This window comes from Protomyctophum parallelum (genome assembly GCF_964188405.1).
Source record: "Protomyctophum parallelum genome assembly, chromosome: 19".
Taxonomy (NCBI): domain Eukaryota; kingdom Metazoa; phylum Chordata; class Actinopteri; order Myctophiformes; family Myctophidae; genus Protomyctophum; species Protomyctophum parallelum.
The window spans coordinates 8,073,582-8,087,929 of record NC_139717.1 but is presented as its reverse complement, the minus strand read 5'-3'; the positions used below and the strand labels follow the sequence as shown (position 1 = coordinate 8,087,929).

At 42.6% G+C, this 14,348-nt stretch overlaps 1 protein-coding gene across 10 annotated transcripts in view; it reads right to left on the bottom strand.

Annotated features, from left to right (window-relative positions):
* LOC310876594 (unconventional myosin-VI-like) overlaps positions 1-14,348 on the bottom strand; it is a 165,234-nt gene that overhangs the window by 10,370 nt on the left and 140,516 nt on the right. For 5 of the 10 annotated variants that reach the window (XM_083790160.1, XM_083790163.1, XM_083790165.1 and 2 more), the window contains 3 exons: positions 12,012-12,050; positions 9,154-9,257; positions 4,649-4,786 (listed from right to left, as the gene is read on the bottom strand). In XM_083790160.1, the coding sequence (XP_083646286.1) occupies positions 4,649-4,786; positions 9,154-9,257; positions 12,012-12,050 (281 nt within the window). The remainder of the gene's footprint in view (positions 1-4,648; positions 4,787-9,153; positions 9,258-12,011; positions 12,051-14,348) is intronic. The other 5 variants (XM_083790164.1, XM_083790167.1, XM_083790168.1 and 2 more) reach the window with 1 other exon arrangement.

The following is a 14,348-nucleotide window of genomic DNA, read 5'->3' as shown; positions in this document are numbered from 1 at the left end:
TCTGTCCCTGTCTGGGTCTGTCCCTGGGTGGGTCTGTCCCTGTCTGGGTCTGTCCCTGTCTGGGTCTGTCCCTGGGTCTGTCTGTCCCTGGGTCTGTCTGTCCCTGGGTCTGTCTGTCCCTGGGTCTGTCTGTCCCTGGGTCTGTCCCTGGGTCTGTCCCTGGGTCTGTCCCTGGGTCTGTCTGTCCCTGGGTCTGTCTGTCCCTGGGTCTGTCCCTGGGTCTGTCCCTGGGTCTGTCCCTGGGTCTGTCCCTGGGTCTGTCCCTGGCTGGGTCTGTCCCTGGGTCTGTCCGAGCACGAACATCGGGTGTCAGTCCGTTTGGTTGGTTTACACAACCAAGTGTCACTGTTGCGCAGCCTAACACACACACACTAACACACAACTGTATGATCATTTTGGGTGTGACAGTACAGTACAGTACAGTACAGTACAGTACAGTACAGTACAGTACAGTACAGTACAGTACAGTACAGTACAGTACAGTACAGTACAGTACAGTACAGTACAGTGACCTCTGGGGACCCCCACATGGTAACTCAGTCATTTCTCAACCGTATCGGACGTGTGGCGGCCATTTCTCAACTATTTCGGACGTGGGTCCGGAACTTCCGGGGACACCACATGGTAACTCTCTCATTTCTCTACCGTTTCGGACGCAGGGCGGCACACCGGAACCGGGCCGGCACCCTGGGCATGTTCCTGTGAGTCTGGAACTTCCGGGGACCCCTCTGGGACCCCCACACAGAGTTGCAACACTCACTTCACAGGGGTGTGATTTTTTTTGATGGTGTCGTAATGGCTGATTACACATGGTTGCATGCTGAAAAGAGCCGCTCACAACGTGTCTCCGCTAGTCCCTCAACAATTTTATATAGCTTTTATTTGTTGACAAAACTGTCAATAATATATTTAGTCTTAGTATAGTTTTAGTCGTATTAAATTTTCACTTTTTAATTCGTCTGTGAAAAAAAGGTATAGTACTACCTGTGGGTGGGGAGTGTTGGCTGATGAATGAGTATCATCATCCTAATACATCCTGATACTGGGGGGTCAAATTATGACAGGCAATTCCTGCTGTCAAAATATGACCCCCCAGTCATGTTTGAAATAGACAAGGTGTGATTTGGGCTGGGAGGAGGAGTAGGACTAAGGCCATATACGTCCTCTCTGGGGGGGGGGGGGGGGGGGGGTACTACCTGTGAGTGGGGAGTGTTGGCTGATGAATGAATATCAACATCCTAATACATCCTGATAGGTAACATACATTTTTTGTCATAGCCGACGAAGTCAACAGTGCTTCGACGTGGTCGTCAATAAAGGCCTGGGAGTGAGGCCATGAAGCGGCTTGCGTTTTAATAACCCCCGGATTTCCAATTCATCGCCAAAAAAAAAGAAAAGCGGCTGGTCGCTTGTGGATCGGCCGTTTTTATTTATTCATTTTATGACATGTTGCCGCAACAACAGTCACGCGAGAAAGACTCGGAGTAGAGTCTTCTTCGCCTGGAAAGGAGCCAGCTTAGGTGGTTTTCGGGAATCTGTTTTAGGATGCCCCTCGAGCATCTCGCTGGGGTGAGACCCCGGGGCAGACCAAGGCGCAGATGGAGGGATCACATTGACTCACTGGCCTTGGAACTAGAGCCCTGCGTGATTTATTGGTCCCGTTCCCGCCCGCTCCCGTTGAATTTCAGACCAATCCCGCCCACGCCCGCAATGATTTTTATTTTTGACCACCCGCGGTGACTGCCTAGTCCGCCGCTCCCGCCCGCAAAACAAAACAAAAAGTCCCATTTAATCCCGCAAATTGTATCGTTTCGTCCCGAAGATGGACCAGGTTTAAAGCGGTTCATTCTGTCTGTGTTTTATATATACTAGTCCTTACCCGTTGTGAGATATTTGCCGTGAAGGGTACTGCGCCCGGGTGCGTTTGTAATTTACTAATAAATGAATTAATAATCATTAATGTGTCAAATCGAAAAAAGGGCTTCGTTACGCCCTCCATATGCATATGGTCAATGCCTGTGTGAAAAGTGGGAGTGATTGGTGCAGGCAGTAAGGAGTTACGGCACTGTTTCTGACAGACACACGGACACACACACAGACACACACTCAGACATTCGGTTAATTATAGTATGATATATATTTTTTTTTAACCAATAAGAAATAAAAAATATCCAGATATGTTATCCCATTCTGAACGGGAACCCATTTTGGTGTTAGCATCATGTTATGCTTTAGCTATTGAAAAATAGCAGATCTACAAGCTCATAGCGCGCCACCGAGTGGCGCGCTACGAGCTTGTAGGTCTGCTATTTTTGAAAAATCGAAGAACGACTGACATTTTCATAATCTGATCTCAGGTCAGAATGGGTTGATCAGACCAGTGTGTGTCCAGTGGAAACCTCGTATGAATCTGATCTCAGGTCAGAATGGGTTAAAGCATGGACCACGTGCTGTGTCTTGTCCTTCGTCTGGCTGTGCGCATGCAGCGCCCCACAGCACCAGCGGTCTACGCGCTACGCTGTCAAGACTCTCGCCGAGAATGTTAACCCATTCTGACCCGAGATCAGATTCATACGAGGTTTCCACTGGACACACACTGGTCTGATTAACCCATTCTGACCTGAGATCAGATTCTAAAAACGTCAGTCGTTCTTCGATTTTTTTCAAAAATAGCAGATCTACAAGCTCGTAGCGCGCCACTCGGTGGCGCGCTACGAGCTTGTAGATCTGCTATTTTTTCAATAGCTAAAGCATAACATGATGCTAACACCAAAATGGGTTCCCGTTCAGAATGGGTTAATTATCGCCGGAGGCTACCGCGATGCCCAACGCCACTGGGAAGATGCTTGGAGAAACCTCAGGGAGCAAGAAGAACTGACCTATATGAACTGAAGTAGTAATTGAAAAGAAATAAACAAGAATTTAACATGTTGGTACACACGCAGTGTAGTGGAACTGTAGTGTCCGGCGGTTCCCAGTGGTGGAAAGTAACTCAGTTTTCTGAAAAACCTGTTTCTATGTCTATGGTTTTCAAACTATTTCATGGCCACCGACACCGATCTGAAAATATGTTGTTCCAGGGACCCCCTAGAAGTAAAGATGTGAGTTAAAAACGTTCTGAAAGAATATATATTCAAAGATTTGCGCCACATTTTCACGCACTCAGTGCCGTGCTATGAGCTTGTAGATCTGCTATTGTTTCCTGCAATTTTGAGGGTTTTTTTTTTATAACATTTTTACTTTACTTGAATATTTCCAATTTCCAGTATTTTTACTTCCATTACCCCCCAAAACCGGAAGGCATAATTTTCCCTTAGTACCACAAGCTACCTCGTTTTATGACTCTCTACAGTCTACAAGCATTGATATTCCAAGCGAGGTGCGTGCTGAAGTCAGAAATGATTTTTTTTTACATCAATAAAATCACACCCGTGTGAAGTGAGTGGTGCAACTCCGTGTGGGGGTTCCCGGGGGGACCAACAGGAACGCACCCAGGGGGCCGGGCCGTGTGGGGGTTCCCGGGGGGACCAACAGGAACGCACCCAGGGGGGCAACTCCGTGTGGGGGTTCCCGGGGGGACCAACAGGAACGCACCCAGGGGGCCGGGCCGCGTCCGTGCCCCGCGTCCCAAACGGTTGAGAAATGACAGAGTTACCATGTGCCGGCCCCTCTACTGTACCCTCTACTGTACTGTACTGTACTCTACTGGCACACCCGAAATCATCATATATACAGTTAATATGTGTGTGTGGGTGTGTGTGTGTGTGTGTGTGTTAGGTTGCGCACAGGTGGTGAAAAACAAGCATGCTGTTTTCGTTCTCATACCCAGCCAGCCACCCACCCACACACGTAACTCCGTTGCAGCACTCAAAAAAGGACATAAAGACGTGTATACACATCTAGCATAATTAGTGTTAACACAAATTATGTGCCACATATGCCACTAGGTGGGGGCCACATGCAGCCCACACCTTCATTTAACCCATTCTGACCTGAGATCAGATTCATACGAGGTTTCCACTGGACACACACTGGTCTGATGAACCCATTCTGACCTGAGATCAGATTCTAAAAATGTCAGTCGTTCTTCGATTTTTCAAAAATAGCAGACCTACAAGCTCGTAGCGCGCCACTCGGTGGCGCGCTATGAGCTTGTAGATCTGCTATTTTTCAATAGCTAAAGCATAACATGATGCTGACACCAAAATGGGTTCCCGTTCAGAATGGGTTAATGCGGCCCGCAGGTTAATATCCAGATATTGATATATTATTTGTTTCACCCGTTACAATTCCAAACTTTAATTACTTCAGTCTATATTAGTTAGCTGAATGACTATAGTATTAGAATTATATTGTCTTTTTATTTAATGTTTTTATGTGTATTTGCATTTAAAGTTCAGAAAGTTAACATAACAGCTATAACTAAAGGCATTTTTCAGGATTTAAATCCCATTGTAGCGTCGCAGCGCTGTAGATTTTTGAGCTTGTAGATCTGCTATTTTTGATACGACAGAAATATGCAATATGGCCCTCGTGAGTGAGTTTGGACCTATAGTGGCCCTCTACATCGTACAGGTTGCCCACCATCATACTGTACATGCCCTTACTCAACCCTGCAGTAGATCATACTGTACATTCCCTTACTTACCATAATCGGTGACAGACTTTGGCGCGCGCTGCAGCTCTGTCTCGGCGCTTCCACGTTTCTTGTTCTTTGACTTCCAGGCGTGGTAGACCTTGAGACGGCGGTGAAACTCCTCTCTGCATGCCGCTAGGAGCTCAATGTCTGCACGCACACGCACACACACACACACACACACACACAAACGCGCACGCAAGAACACACATGCGCACACACACACACGCACACACAGTACACATTGTAAGTGTGATCAGCATAATGGTGTATCGATATGACTGGCTGATGTTGGCATTTCCCCGAAATGTCAACATCACTACAGTGCTTGTTCAATGTACCACTTAACCCCCCGTGAACCGCTGCATAGCGGAGAGAGTGTAACGGGTTCATTTGGTTTCATTTCACGCTCTCAAGAGTCAAATTATTGTCTGTATTACTGTATTACTAAGAATTGTTATTTTGATCAACGTTTGCCTGTTATCTCACAACATCAATACAGCATGGAATTGTGGACAAAATCTTATTCAACGACAACAAAATATTCTTTAGTTTTGGGCCTGAGAGGCAAAATGTCAACAAATGGTAGTCCGTGGCTCAAATGCAGAATAAACTAGAACTGCACTCTGTCGAGTGCCTACTTACTTGTTGCACACTAGTAGGCCATAAATGGCCTATTGGTGTGCAAGTACTGTCGACCGCTACAAACTGTCAAATCTCAGCTTCTCTGTGAAAGAACGACTGAAATATTGAATTATTAGGTTTAGCTATTTGCTACGTACCTAGTTTTTGGAGGTAAAAAAGTAGTATTGTGACGTATGTTAAAACTTTCTATCTATAAAAGAAATACAGTTCTATCAATTTAGAAGTGTCCTGGATTTTAACATTTTTTTAGTCTTAGTCCTAGTAGTACAAAGTAGTAGTAAGGTTGAAATCAATTTTTTGCAAGTAGAAATTAATGTGGGTCTTAGAGGGTTAAGGCTTTAAGCGATTAAATCCAAAAAGATGAATATTAAACACCAGCCTTTGATTGCACTTTAAAATGCTGATCAGAACTGTGAATCTGGCGGGGGAAAAAAACACATTTATGAACAATACCAAGAGGAATAAAGTGCGCGTGTGGGCTGAGTCGAGCCTGAATAACAACATCAAACGTGATTCTTCTCCGATTAGACCGATATTATGGGAAACCAAAAACAACACATTGGGACTTAATTTAGCCCAGCCCAGAGTGTTGCCTGATTAAATGCTGCGCGGAAACGAAGGGGAAATAATTGGCTTGCTAACAATCCCAAAGCCGCTCGCTGCGTTACGATGCCATGTCGTGCTCATCTTCTACGGTCTGGCAGTGCACATCATACCGAGCATAAGCACATCTGTATTCCAGCCACAACGTCTGCAGACTCTGCACGCTCGCAGCGAGGGACAAGCTCAGCGTGTCGTGAGCTTGTACAGGTCCATCCCATGTAATTAGAATATTTTGTAAAAGTTCATTTTCTTCCGTAATATAATTAAAAAAGTGAAACTTTCATATATTCTCAATTCATTGTGCATAAAGTGAAGTATTTAAAACCTTTTATTGTTTTAATCTTGATGATTATGGCGTACAGCTCATGAAAATAAAATAAATCCTATCCCAATGAATTAGAATATTTTACGAGAAATGTCGACCATCTGAAAAGTATATTAATGTATGCAGTTAATACTTGGTCTGGGCTACTTTTGAACACATCATTTCATCAATGGTGCGTGGCATGGAGGTGATCAGCCTGTGGCACTGTTGAGGTGTTATGGAAGCCCAGGTTTGGTTCAGTCTTATGTCTCACACCTTCCTCTTGACAATACAACCTAGATTCTGTGTGGGGTTCAGGTCAGGCCAGTTGGCTGGTCAGTTAAGCACAGTAACACCAAGGTCAGTACACCAGTTACTGGTAGTTTTGGCTCTGTGGGCAGGTGCCAAATCGAGCTGGAAAGGAAAATTATGAAGCTTGTCAACATACTGAAGCACAATTTACTCTAAAAAGATGGCTGTGTTGAAACCAGTGTTAAGTTTTCACTGTCAGTGGTTCAACACCATAGCAGGTCATGGCCTAATTAAATCATCACTATGTCCACAGTCTCAACACAACCATCTATTGATATTTTACAGCACTGTGTGCCTCCGTACATTGACAAGCTTTATGTTGATGCTGATCTTCCATTTCCAGCTGCGTGTGTTGAGACTCTGGACATGACAAAACACAGTGATGATTTAACCTATTCTGACCCGAGATCAGATTCATACGAGGTTTTCCACTGGACACACACTGGTCTGATGAACCCATTCTGACCTGAGATCAGATTCTAAAAATGTCAGTCGTTCTTCGATTTTTCAAAAATGGCAGACCTACAAGCTCGTATCGCGCCACTCGGTGGCGCGATATGAGCTTGTAGATCTGCTATTTTTCAATAGATAAAGCATAACATGATGCTAACACCAAAATGGGTGCCCGGTCAGAATGGGTTAGACTATGTTATCTGCTATGCTGTTGATCCACTGACAGTGAAAATTATATTACGAAAGAAAATGAACTTTTACAAAATATTGGATGGACCTGTAGATCTGACATTTTATGCGCGACGTCCGGTGTGAAAATAGGTGTACATAAATCAGAAATAACTCAAACCTTAACCTCTAAATATAACCTTAAATCATATAACCCTAACTTGAATCTTTCCAAATGTAAACCTATTGCTAGAAATACATGTTTCTTTTAACCATAAAGTGAGGACCAGGAAATATGGTCCAATGTCGTATCCTTGTGGAGTATAGCACACGCAAGCACGCACACACACACACTCTCTCTCTCTGAAATGAGGGCCTAGACAGAGAAGGATGATGTCGTTGGTAGGAACATGTGCTCGATCTCTCTGTCTGTGTGTGTGTGTGTGTGTGTGTGTGTGTGTGTGTGTGTGTGTGCATGCACGATTGCACGTGCGTGTGTCGGTCTCTCTGCCCCCCCCCTCTCTCTGTATATCTCTCCCCTCTGAACCCATTCATAACCAACGCCACCGGCTTGGAAATTATTCCACCTCACTATCAAGAAAAGGATGATAATGTGTGCGATTTCAACTACGCCGAGATACCGTAGGTCTTCCGCGGTATCAGCACAGCACAAATCTGACTGTTCAATACCTCTAAAAGAATCAACTGAATGCCATTGCTGTGGCAAAGAAAATCAACAAATGAAACAACAGTATCGCCCGTTACTGAGCTTTATTGAATTTACCATAATTATTACCACTAAAACCCTTAACACCTGATTTCCTGAGTTTGAATGTTTTCCAACGAAGGATCTTTGGTTTATAATCGTCTGTCAGGTGGACACTTTTCAGGATTCAAAGGGTCACGACCCCCAGGTTGAGAACCCCTGCTCCAACCGACCAAAGCCCATGTGTACCCTGCAAGGTGGTGGTGTTTTGCGTTTTGTCGTTTATGGGTTTCCCAATCTACCAAAGTCAAATTGTACATTGTAGACGGTTTTGACTTTTTAAGGATCCCTCGGGAACCCCGACAGCATTTCACTTTGATGTTGAATGAAAATGGCTGTGTAATAAGATAATCAGACACAAAGTAAGCATATTAATAAGGCTACAAGACAGATTGTTGGCCAAACATGATTAGCACAATTATTTTTGATCAATGCCAACTACACTGTGCTACATTCATTCCTGAAAATTAACACACAAATACAATATCAACAATCGGTCGATCACGTCAATTTCAGATGCAAGGGGAGGAGCTGGCACGTCTGTCTGAATGCTTTTTCTAATGTATTTCCATATCTGCCGTAAATCCGTAATCCCAGTTATTCATGTCCTGCTGATACAATCTCGTTGAAGAGCGAGAGAGAGAGAGAGAGAGAGAGAGAGAGAGAGAGAGAGAGAGAGAGAAAGTGAGAGAGCGATAGAGAGAGAGCGATAGAGAGACAGTGAGAGAGCGATAGAGAGAGAGAGAGAGAGCAAGAGAGAGACAAAGAGAAAGAGAGAGAGCAGACCACAGCCTCGCAACAACAGGTGAGTCATGGGTTCCGTTTTATTTATGAGGCTCCGCTGAAGCCGTTTCCATTTTATTTATGGAGACGCCTTGTCTAGCAGACAAATGAATATTACTGCGTTCACACAACACCATCTTATTGTGTGTAATAATAATAATAATAATAATAATAATAATAATAATATCTTTCAGTTCTCAGCTCCATCTGCGTGGAATGAGCTCCAGCAAACAGTTTAAATTAAACAAACTTGATAATGCTAGGACAACAGAAATTCCTTCAAGATCAATAAAGGTCCATCTAGCTATCTAATGCAAACGTCAATCGGTCAATGGCGGGGATATATAGTACTGTATATCGGCTAACAGAAACCCAGATAAAATAAAATATAAATACAGTACAAAATAATTATGATCTTAGCTTTTAATGACACATTTTATAGGGAGGGAGTTAAGGAGAAGACATGATAGCGTTCATTCTTACCACAGGAGGTATTGATGGCGTCACGCAGCTCTGCATATTTCCACTTGCTGAGTTCGTACTTCTTGGTTCCGGCCGCAGCCTTGGTGGCCTGCACCTGAGGACCCCTGAGACAAAACACACCGAGGAGACAGGACAGGTCAGCACAAAGCCACGCTCACCCCTCTGCTATATATATATACACACACATATATATATATATATATACACACATATATATATATATATACAGTATACACACATATATATATATATATATATATATATACAGTATACACACATATATATATACACACACACACACACACACACACACACACACACACACACACACACGCACGCACAGAGTGGGTAGGAGGATAAGCACAGGGCACGTTTGTAGAGAGTAGAGAGGCTAAGGTTTCTGTAGCGTAAATGATTACCGACGTGGGTCAAATATTGATGGAAGTTTGTAAAGCAAGTAGTTTTTGACTGCACAGAGAACCAAATGGATGGCCTTTGCAGATGCTGTCCGACAGTTTTCAAATCACACACTCAAACTCACACTGCGCTCAGGATTTCTTGAAACTCCACGTGCACGTGTCGTGGAGCAAACCATAAAGAGGTTTGGAAATCGTCTGTCGGGGTGGAAACCTTATATTATGTCCAAAACTGGTTACTTTTCAGGATTTTTTGTATTTTCTTTTTAAATAGCAAAAGTAGCAGATTGAAGATCTCGAAACGTGGCGCGAAGACAATCTGCTACTTTTGATGCTTTTGTGTAGTATGATCAAGCAGGCCACTAATTTACGAAAAACACAAAACACAATGGAGTTAAGTGTGTGATGATGACTGACAGCAAAGAAAAAACTACTTGGACCAGGTCAGCTTGATTCATTGTACACTGTCTGACAGGCATTGTACAGAGGAGCTTCATAAAACAAATGGAGCCATTCTAGAAATACCACTTTGAACCACATCCACTGTGAATTACTGCTGCACCGCAAATTGGTAAAAAGGAAGGAACTAAGACTTCTCTGGCAATTCGGCATTACAAGGAATATAATCTGTAGCATCATGCGTTTAGATGTTAGTTTTTTTTTACACTTTTTAAAAGGTGCTGTATAAATAAAGCTTTATTATGAATTATTATGATGCTGTGGAGTGGTTGGACTTCTATGATGGCTGTAGCTCTTCACACTGAAGGATATAAGAGTCCGACCGATTCTGGTGTCTGGATGCCAATCTCCAGTTTGGAGAGTTTTCTAGACCAGTGCTTTTCAACCTTTTTCATGCCAATGCCCATTATTTATTGGGCATTTGAGCCACAATTTGATGATATTTAGCCAATTCTTCTACATTCTCTAATTGTGTAGACTTCTTGTAAATTAAGTTATGCAGATGTTTAACAATAATGTAACTCTTGCTCAAGAGTTAAATATCTATAAGGGTCCATTTGGTTACCAATTCTCCATAATTTAGCTGGGGAGCACCTGGAATGCCCTCAAGGACCACTGTTGGTCCCAGACCACCGGTTGAAAACCACTGCTCTAGACCACTGATGATTACGAATGTTTTGAACGACTTTGTTTTGTTAAAACAAAGAAGAGATGAAGCGCAGAATCTGGAAAACAATTTGGGCAAAAAAAGATTTCATGAAACTTTCCCTTTGATAAGATGCCCAAAAGCCTATGACAATAAAACTATGAGTAATTTGCTTAAGTACAGAGAACAGTACTTTTCACCACTGCAAAATAGGGACACTAGGTTTAAAGCTGTTAAAATTTGGAACATAACGGCTACACAATTGCAGACACAGATGTCAAAATAAAAAAGTCAAATAATGGCCGATACATGGATGTGTCAAACCAATATCGGCCATAGCGATATATCGGTCGGGCTCTGCTGGAAATTCACTGCAAACGTTAAAAGTTGAGAAGAAAAACAGATTATTTACATTGAAAGAGGGAAAAAAAACAGGCATTTTCGGGTATAAGCAGCATCTTCATGGGACGAGAGGTCAACAAAGGTGTGTGGATGGGAAATTATATTAAAAACAAATGCTGTTTGTAGAGGAGCAGGTCACGCCTCATTCTGAATAATAAATTATTAGTTTGACGCTGGACCTTTGCTGCTCTCCTCGAAACCCAATGGCTGGCACTCACTCGAGTGTCAATGCCCATCAAAGCTGGCCTCAACAACCAGGTTTCCCAGTGGTTTTGAAGAAGTAAATAAGGCAGTATAGGGCTCTCACACTTTTTCCCAGCTCGTGAAGCAAGCTGGTCTATATTCAGTCGCTGCACTATAGTCGTGACTTTTTCATGACCTTCTCCTCTTTGGCTGTCCCGCAATGCCTTATCTTATCTGAACGCCTGGCTGGCTGGCTTTTATCAGTGTATCACTTTATTGCACTATTAAGTAAGTTAAGTAGGTCTTTGTGGCTTATTGTTGGCATCAGCCGAGCTATGAGGGTGTCTATTCCCTTTACAATGCACACATCTACTGTCATCTCCCAATACTTACCACCCCAGTGCTGCTACTCATACAGCGAATGCCTGGTATATCCAACCCAGAATCTAACGACTTAAATGTGAGCACTCTGGCACTGATTTATAGAAGATTCATTATATTATAACATTTAATTTATACTCTGATTTGTGAACAATGGGATCTTGAATCAGAAAGGTCTTAATTGAGATGATCATTGTAATTATTCGGGATGACATGCAACCCAGCTACATGCTTCGTTAGTTGATTAATTCAATTTGGCTTTGTTTGAAAACAAAGGAGGGTGATTGCGAAGATGCAATGTCCCTTGAACGTGTTGCTCTGCACTGGATAGAAAAGAAAAAAAAGAAAAAAAAAGAACGATCACTACCCACCTAGACAGAAGTTCCGTCATTTCCTTGGCCATTTCCTCCCTAAAAGAGTACCATTGTTGTGGTACAGCATATCAGAGTTAGTACAGGGGGTATTGTACAGAGTGTCAGTCTCTGAGGATTAGATTTTGGTGAATGTCATCATTCTCAACCCTTTGAAGTTCAAGGATGCCGTTTGCAATAAGATATGATATTTGATATGCATCAAGCCACGGATTCCCATTTGCAAAAATAAAGAAAGAAAATAAAGATATCAGGCCCTATTTTCACAGGTGCTATACCCCTTATCCTTATACTATACTTTTTTACTATTTTGAAAAACATTTTTGAATAGTTCAAAATAGCCAATCTACAAGCTCACATCGTGTCGATGTAGATCAGCTACAGTAGTTGAACTGTATTTGAAATTGATTATGTAATCAATTTCAACTGTATTTGTTTTTACTATTTTGAAAACATAATCAATTAGAGGCAAAAATAGGGCCCATTGTCTCTGCCGGATGGAAACCTCATATGTAATGTATGTAATGTATTGTATGTATGTAATGTATGTAATGATGGAAACCTCATATGTAATGTATGTAATGTATTGTATGTATGTAATGATGGAAACCTCATATGTCCAAAAGGATTCAAATTCAAGCTCAAAGCGTGTCACTTCGCACCGCGTTTCCAGCTTGCAGATCTCGTTACTTTTGATGCTCTTGTATGACCAAATAGGGCGTTAATTTACCAAACCACACAAAGGGTTAGAACATGGCGGTTTCTGCACGACACCAACGCTATACAGTGCATGTCTGGGACCACAATCTACTCAGTGTTAACCCATTAAGACGTTTTTCAGGATTTCCTGAAAAACGTATGTTTCGTTACGTATCAGTGGTTCTCAAAATGTTTCATGTCACGTCGGAGCCCCACAATTATATATATATATATATATATATATTTGGCCGACGACCCCATCTCAAAATATTTTGTTGAACGAACAAACGAACAAAAACAGCTTCAACATGTCATGTCATGATGATCACAAAAAAGTATTGTTAGGATTTGCTGTCGTTTTTCCTCTTTTGTGAGTCAGATTACTGCAGAGGAGAGATTTGCAGCCACAAATTAGATTTTAGCCGTTTTGCACTCTCTCTCTCATTCGTCACTGTGCTATCTAATGAAAACAGCCGCATTCTCCAGAGCACGGGTCTCAAAGTGGGGTCCGCAGCAGCCAAAAAAATAGATAATAATTGGGGGATCCAATGAGATGTTGGAGAGCAAGTAACTACTCCCACCCTAAAAACTAAAACAAACGACAACACATTAAGTCCAATCTGACCAGTATTGTGTGTGTGTGTGTGTGTGTGTGTGTGTGTGTGTGTGTGTGTGTGTGTCTGTGTGTCTGTGTGTCTGTGTGTGTGTGTGTGTGTGTGTGTGTGTGTGTGTGTGTGTGTCTGTGTGTGTGTGTGACTCATTGCATCACACACCGATTTCAAGCCTCACTGAGACCTGCTACGTATGTATGTGGGCTGCTTTGGGCAAAGAGAGCAGAGGAGTAGGAGTGTTTTGGTGTAAAGCTCGGATGGAGTAGACCAGAGCTTTGCAAACTGACACATACCATGTTTTTTTTTTAAAGATCTAAATTCCAATTCCAATCATGACTATAGTGTTTGTTCAGTAACAGGGTCTCCCTGTCTCTCATCCGCTCTTTAGTAAACAGATAATACATTTTCAGGTCTCAGAATCTACTCAATTTGATTCTGCTGGGAGAGAGAACTCAGTGAAGATCATTTATCAGCTTCAATTTTAGTGTCCCAGTTCCAATATGTGTCTCTGTTCATCTTGTCACTTCCAATTTAATTTGTTTATCCTGCATCCTGGAGAAATTCTCTCTCCTGATTGGATGCAATTGGTATCGTGAACTGAACATCTCATTTTCCATTTACTAAATAGCTGGAGGGTGTTACTGAACAAACACACTACAGCAGGGGTATTCAACTGGCGGCCCGCGGGCCGCATTTGGCCCACGAGCGCCCCCTAGTGGCCCTTGGAACAATAAATAAAATAAAAAATATATATTTTTTCTTTTTGAGAGAGAGAGAGCCAATGAAAGTTACAGGTATGGTGCTATATGAAGTGTGAGATTATCATAATGACCGTAATCCTTAATCATATTCTATGATATTCAAGGGTGTTTGGAGAGAAATGACACCTTTAGACTAGAGTAGTGCTGGTGTGTGTGTGTGTGCGTGTGTGTGTGTGTGTGTGTGTGTGTGTGTGTGTGTGTGTGTGTGTGTGTGTGTGTGTGTCGTTAATGTCAAGGCAATTATGTTTATGCACTGTCAAATAGAT